Below are 13,968 nucleotides of genomic sequence, written 5' to 3'. Positions count from 1 at the left end.
CGTATTGACAGAGCTGCTCTTATGCTTGTCTCTGACTCTGTCTTAAATACACATTGTTCCTCAGAATTAAACATTAGCGCACTGACCTACAGTAAGTGGAGTTTATTGATTATATAGTCTTTGCTTATTGAGCGGCTACCGTGAGTGAGTTTTTGTAATTGCATCATAAACTCATCAGTTTTCACTTCTTCACTTTGAAACCCCCTTTTTCAGAATTATTTTAACAGTGGTTATGAGATACTTACACTTTTCAATTTTTTCATTTTCACAAGACTGCTGAAAAATCTGGCCAAATGGAAAGATCAAAGAAAAACGCTAGGCAAAGACAAAATGATTTCAAGGTAAGTTACGGGGGGGAAACCTTATTTTCTTTCGGTTGTCCTGCATAGCAGGATACTTTAGTGTCACCACCTTGAAAGTCAGATTTCTTAAATAATATGTGTGCCCTTATACTCCTTCTCCTCTGCTTTCTACCATGTGGAGCCACCTGCAAATCGTATGTTTCAAGCTGTTGTGTATAGCAAGTATATGGCTGCTTAAGCACATTGATAGAGCTTTTTCCTTGATTTTTCTTTCCCTTCTTCTGATGCAGAAAATGATTCAGGAAGTGATGCACTCTCTGGTAAAACTTATCCGTGGAGCTTTGCTTCCATTCAGCCTCAGAGAAGGAGAATCAAGACAGTATGGTGGCTGGGAGATGAAATCTGAACTTTCTGGCCAGTGGCTAACACATGTTATCCAGACTGTAAGGTAAATGGATCTGTGGACCTCCAAATTATGCTATTCCTGGAATATGTGTGCTTTAAGACAAATCGTTTTGTTTATTGCATTAAATACCCTGAGCAGTGAAAATGTTAACATTTTCAAAAATTACTTATGGCAGATTTAGGATTCTATGTGCAAGCGTAATTGATAAATAAGGCTATACCATGAGGCATTATGTAATGATATATTCATTTTTTTTCCATAGCATCTTATGAAAAAGTTTGAGTAAAGTATTTGCCTGGCACAGCATAGACACTCCATGAATGAAACAGGATTTGATTCTTTAGGGTAGAAAGCAATTATCTGTTTCATTTGCTACATGTCTTCCTATCTCTGCTAAAATGGGTGAAAATAGCATGCTTCGCACTATAGTATCATTCTTAAATCATAATTTACTTTTATAGTTGTTTTATGGAAGGTGATACTCTTGTTTATAATGCCATTCTGCTTACACTTATGTATCAACTTAGTAATGCATGTCATTAATTACAAGATGTCTCATTAATATACAGAATTTGCTTCTATTTTTTTATGGAGGGTATAAGAATTGTCATTATCTTTTGGAAACTTGAGTAATACCTGGGTATGATACTGTACTTCTTATCTGCAGTTTTCAAAGTAGGTAAGAAGCAAATATTATAATTGGATATTATCATTGCAGATGGAGCTAGCAGTGATACGTACCTGTTGTCAAGTCTGCTTAACACTTTCCCCGAAGTCTGTTGTCAGTTACAATATCTGTACCTTAACCATTTAGGGAAAAAAAAAAAAAAATCCATGTGAAGTTTCTTATTCTGGCTGAATTTTATGGAAAACTTCCAATTTAAGAAGGAACTGACTTGGCATTTGATGAAGAGATGTAAAGGGGCAAGGGAGCAATCCAATTTCACTCAAATTATAAAATTCTAGAATTTAAAACTTGCACATCTGTAACATTGGCTTGGAAATTTAACCAACAGATTCTCTAAAGGTTGGTTGTGCTTCAGAGTCCTGCCATCTGAGGTGTGATCCAGGCTGAGGTTATATCCTATAAGAAGCCTGTTTTTCGGAGAATCTCCTCTTCCTTTCTGGCCACTGCCCTGGTAGTGAACAACTGAACTGAGAGCTGGGGAAATTCTCTCTGCCTCCCACTCTTTTCCCTACCTCATGTTCTTACTGATGCCTGTGCTGACACTTTACTAAAGTGAGCTAGATTTTAATGAAAAGTGGTCAAAAGTAGAGAAGAAAAGGGGCAATCTGGAGAAGAGGAACTGAACATACCATGATGGGGTACCAACCAGTGACAACCAGGTCAGAAGTTTTTGCAAGTGCTGCAAATACTTTTCTTTTCAAGCCCCTACACTTTGACAATCTAATAAATTCTTGTGACTCACAGCAATGATGAAGCTGGACTCTTCTCATGAAGAGTCTACACATTGCTTAAAAACCTTATGTGTTGCAAAGTTAGGTAATAGCTTAAGTTTTATTTTTATTGTTTCTAACATAAAGTCATTGTGAAGCAGGTGATAGAATTTTACTCTTTTCAATTATCTCATGAATGATTTACCGTTTTCTGCTTGTGTTTAAGAATGCGAAATCTTAAAAAAACTAAATAACATGGAGTTGGCATTATATCTGTGTGATCTTAATTTTTCTGCTTGTTGATACTTATCACACAGTGGTTGCACAGTCTTTCTCTTGTACCCCGTTCTGTCATTGCCTAATATGAATAGATTCCAGAGGATAAATTAGAGCTAGGTGATAAAGTGAAGCAATTGTCGGCAAGACTTCTGCCTTATTGTAATGATAGAAAGGTTTGTATTTGTTAGGGTGAGTTATCTGAGGGGGAAAAGATGATCTTGGGGATATGACAGCTGCGTGCTCCCTTAGAAATGGCATCAGCATTAAGTACAATACTTCCGTGCAGTCTAAAGCCACTTAAACTTCTCACAGATGGGTGTTTGCATCCTGTATTTCCTGGATGGCTGAGGTAATGTAAATTTATGTAACCTACTAATTCAGTAGTTGTGCTGAGCAGGTAGCAGTCTGATGATTTTGATGGCTTATGCCCCAACACCAGGGGTAAGGAACTGGAGCCTACAGGTGGATGATTGGAAATGTTCCACTTATTGCTCAGACTTGTTTGCTTGTGCCTTCCTACTCCTGTTCTTTGGTATTTTCTGTTACCTGTGCTTTGCTCAGTATTACCAGGAAGGCAAACAGCAGTGACTGAAATGCTCTTCCTTGCGAGCAGCTGCTGTGTTACTATTTCTGAAGGAAAAAATGGAAATGAATGTTTCAGTCCTCAGCTGTAGTAACTGATGATTTGTGCCTGGTCAGAGTTGGGAGCAAAACAATGAATAAATTCACTCTTCACTCTGCAGGTGATTCAGTAGCTGTATTTTGGCTCCGTAAGTGTGTATACTCTTGGCAATCTGATGCGCAGCCATGTCACTATTTATGGCAGATTGATGTCTGTTGCTGTTGTAACGTGGGTAAATATTATCTCAGAAATCTTGTTGTGGACCTAGGATTTGATCTAGGCATTCACATAAAAACAACAAAAAAGCTACTTCTGCTCCATAAGGATTATTCTTGTATCATAAGACAAAAGGTGGATGCAGAAAGGCAGGTGGGGAAGTGCAAGAGGACAGTGGGAAAAGCTGGCATGTTGCTGTGATGACATTATTGTAATGTTACAAAAAAAAAAAAAAAATCTCTATTTGCAAGCTTCTGAATTAAGCAAATAATTAATGTTTTCTGAATGGGATAATCAGTTTTCCAAGACATGCTGCGGGTGGAGCTACTGTATTCACATACACAGAAAACATCTAAAATCTCAATGAAGTTATATCAGCCTAAAGAAACCTAACTTTATTTGCTTTCCAGGCTTAGTTCTGAGTCTCTTACTGCACTCGAGATACCCAATGATATGCTTCAAATCATCCAGGATCTTATTTTGGACCTTCGTGTACGTTGCATTATAGTGACCTTACAACACACAGCTGAAGGTAATAGAAGGCCGCAGGTCTCTTTGCTTACTGTCATATTTTTTTTCTCTCTGATTAGGTCAAACCATGTTCTGGAAGGTAACCATGTTTGTTACAGGTATTGTAGTGGCAGTGGACTCCTCTGAGTTCTGTAGTTACTCAAGTATTTCACTTTTCTGACAGATGTGTGTGTTATGAGTCTTCCCTTAGTCTAATTAATATAGTAATTTAGATCTGTTTCCTTTGGCTTGTGACAGTTTTACAATCCAAGTGATTTATCTCGTGATGCAGCTTTCCCATATTGGAAATATCATTTATTTTCTTTTTTGTGTTCTTCTGTAAAGTGAAGAATTAAATAAGCAATGTCCTACTCCCAATAAAAAAAAATAGTCCACAGCCCTTTATGAAGTATTTTAGTATTGTGTTTTCCAAGGCCTTTTACTAACATTATAATCCGCAAGCTTCCTGCTGTGTACATAGCTTTTGCCATAAATGTCTTAATTGTCAAGGCCAGTAACAGATTCTCTAAATCTAATGTGACACTATGTGCATCAGAGGCCATTCATCTTACCGTCTTGTATTCAACTCTGAAACTTAAATGTGAATGAAGTAAATCTTCCAGAAATAAATGTCTGTTAAAATCAGGGCAGATTGATCTACTAATTCACTTAGCAGGGTTTGTTTCGAAAAGACTAATTGCCCTCAATGTTAAAAGAAAAACAGGGCTTTTTAAATCTTACAGTTTAATCCGTTTTTAATCTTTAACATATGATTCATCATTATTTTGTAGGCTGACACGAAGCGAAGTGTTTTTACTCAAGCCTCAAGCATGCTAAGTGCAGGTGGCTACATTAAGCAAATTTTTAAAATTTTGATGACAACAAATCATAAGGCTTCTATGGTTTATTTGATTCAATGTTGAGGTGAACTGTATTCTTGGCTCCTAATTCTTTTATTAAATCCCATTTCAGTGTTAACATTACTCTTCTGCCGTAATGTCAAACTTGTTGGCCACACAAGTACATAGGTTGTCTTGTCTCTTTAAAACTCTATACAGAAAGTATTACCACTATTACAGATTTCACTTAAAGTATGTGGAAGTCTCTTTTTCTTTTCTTCATTTAGGGCAATTGAGATATATTATTTTTTAAAAATGGTAGGTGAAAAAGGTATTTTATTTTTTTTTAATGGTGAGATGAGCGTGGTATTATTGGACTGACTGCCCTCTGTCTAGAAATTGTGAGTGATTCCTCAGCTGTCCTGACGTTTCAAAGGAAGGAAGTATCTAGCTCCAAACCGTTTTGCTGACAATTCTTAGCTTATCAAATCTCTGAGCTATCCACCTAGCTTCTCCAGTGTGGTCCAGAGAGCTCCAATACGTGATTAGTACTGAAGCTCTCTGCCAAAAAGTCGGCTGTCTTACTAGTTTTGCGTGCTTGATGCATCATAACAATAGCCCAGTTCTTTGTTCAGATCCGGGTTAACTGGACCCTTGGAGAAGCTGTTATTTTTAGGGAACCAGTGAAAGGTCAGTTAATGGATGTTCTCATGGAGCTATGTAAGTGGATCTCAGATGTAGTTCTGTCTGTAATACACAAGTTAAAAAGGCTCCTCGTGGACTTGAATCTCACCTCTATAATCTCTCTGAAATCTGAGCTGCGTAGACTGCTGGTATAAAGCTCAGTCTCATATCTTGCTGCGTGCTGTAAGTTGGTAAAGGCATTCAGATCAGTTAAATTTTTTAATAGAGCACTCTAACTATTCAAATAGGACAAACCTGCCCACGCAAAGGGTTTTCTTGTTGTCTTATGATAAACACCGTATACTCATGCTGGCCCTGAGAAGCAGTCTGTGTTTTTTTTCTCTCTCATATGTGATCACTGGTCATAAAGGTCACGAAAGCCAAATTATGTGAATGCCAGACTAGACAGGGGGTTTACATGAATGTATTTGACTGGAATTTGGTAAGCAGTGAAATACGAGAAAGAAATATGTTACTTTTGTAGCAGCTCAGAGCAGAATGAAAAATGGAGCAGCTGCAAAAGCATGCAAAGGCTGACCAGTGCAACCTAAAGCCTCGCAAGAATATTGGTTGAATTAACAGGTTTACTAAATAGGGAAATGAACAGAGTAGTTATTCTGCACGAACCCTTAATACTTTTTATCCTCACTAAGGTTATGCTTCCATGAGATGCAGAATTGCAGGGTATGACACCACAACCAAGCTTCTTAATTTACCTAAGTAAAGCACCAAGATAGTGAAGATACTTTTTGGCATGCATTAGTTATCCTCTTTTCTTGGATTTTGGGGAGAGATGGTAATTCACTGAAATTTTTGCTCATTTGAAAGGGAGTTTCATGATGTACAGGCAGTTCTGATGAGCAATTTGTGTGTGGAAAAAAAACCTGCATGTCAAAGCCTGTACAAACTGCACACAGTTCATCTTTGTTCTGTTTACAAGTCGATTAAGCCCCCAAAAAAGCGATTATGCAGAATTCCGTAGAGGAATTTTGTTTACAGTGCATGAGCTTTGGATTCACATCCAGACTTAACGCCTGGTAACTTCAGTAAGCCTACAAAAGCTGGCACCTTCTGGGTAGAGGAAGAGAGTGCTTTTTGTATATGCCTTCAGGTATTTTTGAAGAAAGTCTAACACCACGGATCCTTGACCCTGCGTGGGGACTCTCAGCCTCTTTTATAGTCATTAAATATGAATTATATGCTGTCCTTTCTGTCTTTGCTAAAATGCTGGGCAGCTCTTCTTTCATTTTTAATTTAGAGATGAAGTATAATAGACTAGAGACTTGGGTTCTTAAATGCAGTATTTTATGTTGTGATTAAAAATTTACAAAATAAAAACAAACCCAAAGGCTTCACAATATTCCTTTAATTTTCAGCTTTCCAGTAAAAGATGTGCTTCATGGAACTCTTGCCATGTATCACAGATAGGCTTCTCTATGTGGTGTCACCAGCATACCATGTATGAGTTCCATTCTTAGTCATTTGAGAATGCTGAAAGCTTTGAAGCTTTTAGTGCTATTTGCTTGTATGCCTAGTCATTGCAGTCACAATGTCTGTGGTTTATCTTCTTAAGTTTAAGGAGGTTTTAATGATGAAAATGAATACCTTCTCCCTCCCCCCGCCCTTCCCCCTCTTGCTCTGTCTTACAGATATAAAGAGGTTAGCTGAAAAGGAGGACTGGGTTGTTGACAATGAAGGTTTGACATCATTGGTGGGTATACTTGTGTGTCTTGCAGGTGCTTTTTTCTTTGCTGGATTATATTCTCCAAAAACTGAAATATTTTGGACTTTGTCTGTATGTGTGCATATTGGTATCTATAGTTTTATTAAAATAGAGGAAGATAAAAACCCCAACGTTTTTCATTTGGATGGTTACTTACTTACAGCAGTCTTGACAGATCCCATCACCAAACACAAATATTTTTTTTTCTTTTCTTCCTTTTCCAAAATTTTTATTTGTCCTTCTTAAACTATTATGTCTGAAGTAACTTTAAGTGATAATAGCATTACTAGACAGCAATATTTTTGAAGGTGCAAAACAGGAAAAAAAGAAAGTATAAATAAAAGCTTTTTTGCAGGCTTGTGCCATGTGTTGAGAGACAAAAATAAATAAGAATTGGGCATCAAGATGTGTAGCATGATGTTCTGCCTTAAGCAGGGCTATTTAAATGTATCAGTATAATTACTGCTGACCACTAGCATGATTTTGCTGACATAAGCAATAATAACTTTCATAGTCGAGCATCATATTTTAGGGATGGTTTACTGAAGTAAAAAAATTATTTTTGAGGTCACAACAAGTTCAGTTCACATCAAAATGCTTCCTAACTTAGTAGGCACACTACCATGGAATTGGTCTGTAGCTAAATAAATAGGTCACTTATATGTTATAATGAGAAATTGAACTGAAAAGCAACTAATTTAGGAGAGTGCCTACACACAAACAACAAATGACTTGAAACCAAATTCAGATAAATTAGTGAGATGCTTTCTGGAAATAAACAGTAATGAGTAATGCCTAAAATACAGCAAAGCATGTTGTAGGTGTGACTTAAAAACAATCTGCGAAAGCAGAAAGGGCCTGTGGGAGGGAGAGTTGCTTTGTGTATATTATCTAAGAGAATGCTCCACAGACTTTTTGGTTTTTCTTATTTGCTTCTATAAATACGTGTTTGAAGTTGAGTAGGAGGGCATTAACCAGTCACAATATATACACGTTGTAGGAAGGAGTGTTGTTGGGCAATTGTAGTATTATAACCAGATTTGCAGCTTCTGGTCTTGGTTTCAGTTGCCGCTGACTTGGGCAAGTCCCTTAACTTTTCTGTTTTTCACAATTCGTCTGTAAAATGGAGAGAGGAGGAAGGATCTTCCACAAAAGCTTTTTTTCTTTATGCTTTTGCTGCATTCTAACCCATCTTTATTTAAAAACTGCTTAAGTCTTTTTTTTTTTTTTCTTTTGTATTTAGAAATCACTCATGGATTCCTTGTATACAGCACTTCCCTGGATACCTTTTGAGGCAGTGGTTTAGACATGCCAGATTTTAATGGTGGCAGTTGGCCACGTTTTGTCGTAGCAGGGTTATTTATCTACTAAAGTAGAGTTCATTGTGGTAATATTATAGCAAAAATTGTAGCAAAAATGACACAGTATAAACAAGGGCCAGGCAGTCTATTTGGGGGCATTTTAGGCTTGAGGTAGAAAATGTATTTTAAGTTTGTAGGAAATACTGGTTGATAACCCCTTTAGCATTTATATTCCAGGTAAGAGATACAGTAAGACACAGAACCAACTCTCCTCAGTTTTATGATATCCAAAGAATAACATATCTGAACAGCTTTCTCTCCCTGAGGTGTGATGGCTTATTATGTGAAAACAAAAAAAACAAGAGGAGCACTTTACTGCTGTTCTTTTTCTTTCAAGTGGTTACAAAATTAATATACACAGATTATCTTAGTGGCTTTTTTAATGATTTTCAGGTTCCCGTGCAGGCATCACTTTCATGATCCACCTCCACCCCAACATTTACAGAAATAAAAGTTACTCCTAAGCCTAAAGTTGGTGATGTGCCATAAACTATCTACTGGATGAAAAGCAGGTTTACATGGCTTAGAAGCGTCTTTTGTCCATCTCTTTGACCCAGATGCAATAGGACAATGTCCCCCTTTTCTGCTTCATGTTGCCCTGTACAACAGCTGCCTGCCTAATGCCAGCAGGCAGCCTCATTTGAAAAAAAAAGGTGTGACTTAGACTTAACAGGGAAGAGAGAAAGACAAGGAAAAACTGACTAATGACTGATGCCGTGAACTCGTTTGCACTTTCAGAGTGAAATCGATGCATGCATCAAGACATTCTTACTTCAGGTTTGGAAACCTGAAGGTAAAAAAAAAAAGCTCCCCCCCCCCCAGTGGATTTTTTTCCTTCATGTGAAAGCAGATGCAGTCCGGTTTTGTTAGAAACTTTTTGCTGAAGTAAAAGGCAGAAATGTCAGATATCCCAGGTGAAATTCTATCCCAACTTAGATCAAGGGGGGAAGAAGGGAGGGTGTCACAGGCATCTATAATGTAATTGTCAATATATGCTACCACAAACAAACTATAAAAATCTTTCACGGCCCTTCTAGAGGAGGCTGTTTGGTGTAGAATTCTCTCATTCAGATAAAAAACCAAAACATTGATCTATGATAATAATTCTGTAGATAACTTAAGCACCAAAGTACATCAGTATAAAAGGGTCCTCTGGTAATATATAAATTGTATGATTTTTTTGTTTGTTTGTTTTTTACCCTTCTTATTTGGATAACTTGGAAATAAATAGCTTGATATGTGACATGGAAGTTTTTATATGTTTGTGTAGTATACATTTGACATGCTTATCTAAAGCTAACAAGTCATTTGCCTTTCAGCCATCACAGTTTGAACAGTGCATTATCCATTCCTTGCAATCTCTTAAAACTGTGCTGGACTGCAAACCTGGAGAGGCCAGCGTAAGTTTTGATTTATACTTTTATTTTCGTTCTTTTTATGTAAATTACTATTGGGTTTCAGAACAAGAACTTTCAGAGAATGATACAGAGATATAACTTTCCTCTTTATTTTTCTCCATGTACGCCCTTTTCACTGCTGCTAGCTTTTAGAATTCTGTTTGTGTTTCCTTTGTTAGGGGTAATAGTGTGTGTATGGGGCAGACTGGACCTATATTTAAATCTTTAAAGCTGTTTTTTTGAAAAAAAGCCACTAATGTAGCATTAGAGAGTAGGAGATAGCAGTTGATGAGACTTTATTTACATGGAAAAAAAATAAAAGGAGGGGGGTATTCCTAGGAGTTACTCTTCACTCTGTTGCATCCAAACTACTTGCAGAAGTTAAACTCAGCTTTTTACTTCTGTAAGCTTTATTTTAAATCAGGAGTCCTGATTGTTCCCATCCACTTAGTACCTTGAGGCCCTGATTTATTGTGATACTGATATTTTCTGTCAAGTTTCAGTGATCTAAGGAAGTTCAACACTTTTACAAAGTCTCTTGGGCCCCTCTGTATGGGTATTGTTTCTCTCTCCTCCCTTTTTTAAATTTTTATGGCTAGCTTTTCTAGTTTCTCAACGTTATCCAAAAGAATCTGCAGTGCATGGCGAATCCTTCTTGTTAGGGTGTAAAGATCTTCGAATATTCTGGAAGCTTTTTCTGCAGTTCCATTAGCCAACAATGATACATATCACATGTACTAGGTACGAGGACTTCTTTCCTTTTAGTGTGTTATCTCCTCATGCTTGTCAGACTGTTTATTGGGACTTGTATTCTCTCTCCCCATTTTTAGGGTGGGGAAAAATTGAAACTGATCCATGAGAAAACACTGTGTCCCAGCAGCCATTCCTATAATTGTGTCATCTCTTTAGGGATAGATTACGCAGGCCTTCCTTGAGAATAAGGCCACATGAAACTGTTCTCCTGAAATAATATGCTTGCATCTTCAGGTTTTCCAGCAGCAGAAAACACAGGAGGATGTGTGCCAGCTAAGCATTGGGATCATGCAGGTAACTCAAGCACTTCTAAGTGTGAATTTGCGCAAACGAGTGATCAACAAAAATGTCTGCTTTGTACCCTGCCCACCTCCCAAAAGACAGATGAAGTTGATGACTCTGTTATTCCTCTGATACACTCTGGAATACTGAGAAAAGTTTGACTTTAGATGTATGTAGAGCTTACTAGCTGAAGCTGATGATATCAGATCCTCAGAGGGTAAGTGACATATTCAAGTATTTTACTGATTGTGACTGTTCAAGATTTTACTGATGATTGAGAGACACTTGCTGAGCTGATGTCATCTAACATCGATATACTACAGTAAAAGGAGCAATGCTGATTTTCATCAGCTGAAGTTCTAGCTTTTAATTTTTGTATCAGAAACCAAAATTTTTTGTAACAAAATCTGATATTTTTCTTAATGTATTTGAAATTAGGTGATAGCATGGCTTAGGCTTTTGAACCGTTTTTATAGTCTTCTCAAATAAGGCATCGTGAACCGAAGCAAAAAATGGATTTGAGTGATGCTTCTGTGATGTTTACTTGGGACCAACTGTTCGGATTGAACAGCTGAAAACCTTTAACAAAGCCTTCTTCGCAAATCGGCAGATTATCACTGCATAATTTTAGCCATGCCTGATGAGAATCACTTAGCAGGATTAAAAACTCCTGTGTTTTGCTTTAAATAAACAGTGATGCATATAAAATTAAAAATACGCATTCAAAAGGTGTAACTAAGATGTTACTGTATGGAAGGTTTAAGACAAAGAAAGGTGATGATGATTGTTCTGCTTCTGTTGACTGTAGTAAAAGGGAATTTAAGAATTTTTTTTTAGTTCTGGCAGAAAATGTAGATCTTGCTTTATTGTTTCCTAGGTCTTTATAGACTGTTTGGAACAACTGAGCACCAAACCTGATGGTGACATAGATACAGCACAGTAAGTAAAATAAATAGGCCCTAGGTGTAGTCTGAGGGGGCAGGTCTCAAATTTCAATGGTGGTGTGGTTTTATCCTCTCTGGTTTTTCGTATTTCTTGTGAATACTTTTGCCTCTGGTTAGCGATGCTTTGAAACAAGAGTAGATACTTTTTATGCCAAACAATTCAGTGACATCATGTAATAAACATGGTACAAGATATCGAATATGCTATTAGATATAATATTTTATTCAGTGACAGGAGTTTTAGTGTGCTGTGGAAGCAGGTGTGTTTGGTATTGACACGACCTTACACAGAATGAGTTGTCCTTGTCACTAAGTAATGTCTACTCATGGAGAAACAGCCCCTGCCTTTCTTTTCTTCCCTTTTATTTTGACTGGTTCTATTGGTATTTCTGCTAAATTCTTGAAAGTTTGTTTGTTCCATAATTGCTCATGAGCCACTTATTTTACAGACCGAAACAAGTCAGAATAACCTGAGTTTCCAAGAGTACCAATCATTTCTGTTTGAAAAGCCAGAGACTTGGCAAATATTGGTACCTGCAATATGCATTAGCAAAAGGCAAATTAACTGTGTTCCTAACGCCACTTTCTTTTTTGCTAGTTGGATGGCTCTGTTGGCTGGATAGATGTAAAAACAAATAAGAATCTGTGGCAAACCAGAGAAATTATAGAAAATTGAAATGTTTTAAGAGGGAAAAGTCTGTAGCTACAACAGTACCGTCTGTCCACAAAGCTCCAGCAGACTTTGTGGGCATCTTAGAAAAACTGAGCAATGTGGGCTGCTTTATTATCTGGTGTGATGGGACTTGAAACAAGGTTCCAATCTTCTGTTCCAACTGTTCATTTGAATCCACCATGTATCAGATAATCAAAATCACTATACTACTCACTTTTTAAACAATATTCCTAGTCTTTCAGTTGATGTTTCGTCTCCAGATTTGTTTGGAAGCATTCATGAAGACTCAAGTCTTTCTTCAGTAAGTTTTGCTGCTATTTCTAAAAAGCTGATGTGATACTTAATGCTTCTCAAAGTTACGGGAATGTGCTCTTATTTTATTATTTTTATTTTAAAACAATGCCTGTCTATATCTTAGTATACTAAGTATATCTTCAATTAATTAATGAAGACATTTTTTGAAACCAGGTCCTCCTCAGAAACTAAAATGGCATCGTTGAAATCAGTGAAAATAGCACTGATGTTAAAACAGCTGAGGATTTGACTTTTGATTTATCACCTTGTTTTAAATGATAAGAACTGATCTGATTATAGTTACTTTTTAAAACCCGCAAAGATACAGATATTCAGTAACATAGCTTTTCCCAAAAAAATACTTTACTGAGAGTAAGTGTTGATTATTTGTGTGGCTTGTTTGGGTTTGGTTTTGGTTTTTAGGAAATTGGAAAAAAAGTTTTTAAATATTCTTGACACTTTGACTTTGGTTAATGTGCTTTCTTCTGGTCTGGTGGCTGATGGAAAAAATGTACTTGTTCCCTGCAAGAAACCTAGTGAGAACCTCTTGTGAGGTTAATATTCCTTAGTGTAGGTTTTAAACATTGTCAGAAGCCCAGCTTTGCCTCATTTACAAGAGCAATAAGCATTCCTGCTACAATAGACAATCACAGATTGCCAGATCAGGCCAAGTTTATGAATTGCAGACTATAATAATTAGTTCTTTATGTCATTTTATCCTTGTAACATGTAGATGTTGATATTAATTGTTGACAAAGTAACTTTTTGTGGCCGTTCCAGACTTCCTCCTGTATGTGATAGGTATGAATGTTTAAATAAAAAAGAAGAAATAAATAATTTTGGTACCATGGAAACCAAATGTTATCTTAATATTTTTTTCTACAAATCAAAGAACACTTCATCTTCTCTTTCTGAATTGAGTAATGAGAACTGAGAAAGTTAGTGACCAGAGTAAGATTTGTCACTGTATTTTTAAAATGCTCATTTTTTGAATTGTCTGTATACCAGCTGACTATAATTTAAAGTAGTAGGCAACTGCGCATCTCAACACTATTACTGGAATACAAAACTGTCAGGAGTTCTTCTGGGTCTGAAAACCAACACCATTTTTAATCAGATTTACAGTATTATGATGATTTCATTGCTAAATAATTTTATTTTCAAAATATTTGCAGCTAATGATTTTGAACTTTCATCTGAGATAGAAAAATGTTTTCCCATTGCAGGGAGGAGAGGGGAAGAGGAAAGACCAAATCTATTTAAATAGTAGTTCTGTCTTGTTGGG

The 13,968-nt window shown here is 36.7% G+C and overlaps 1 protein-coding gene across 2 annotated transcripts in view; it reads left to right on the top strand.

The window, feature by feature from the left end:
• Positions 1-13,968, top strand: part of EXOC2 (exocyst complex component 2) — a 128,255-nt gene that overhangs the window by 73,344 nt on the left and 40,943 nt on the right. For both annotated transcript variants that reach the window (XM_074576069.1, XM_074576068.1), the window contains 8 exons: positions 273-341; positions 593-750; positions 3,634-3,755; positions 6,906-6,967; positions 9,660-9,740; positions 10,725-10,784; positions 11,650-11,711; positions 12,624-12,690. In XM_074576069.1, coding sequence (XP_074432170.1) covers positions 273-341; positions 593-750; positions 3,634-3,755; positions 6,906-6,967; positions 9,660-9,740; positions 10,725-10,784; positions 11,650-11,711; positions 12,624-12,690 — 681 coding nt within the window. The remainder of the gene's footprint in view (positions 1-272; positions 342-592; positions 751-3,633; positions 3,756-6,905; positions 6,968-9,659; positions 9,741-10,724; positions 10,785-11,649; positions 11,712-12,623; positions 12,691-13,968) is intronic.

This window comes from Larus michahellis, chromosome 2 (assembly GCF_964199755.1).
Source record: "Larus michahellis chromosome 2, bLarMic1.1, whole genome shotgun sequence".
Taxonomy (NCBI): domain Eukaryota; kingdom Metazoa; phylum Chordata; class Aves; order Charadriiformes; family Laridae; genus Larus; species Larus michahellis.
Note: the sequence above shows the minus strand (reverse complement) of the source record. Positions and strands in the feature narration are given on the sequence as shown.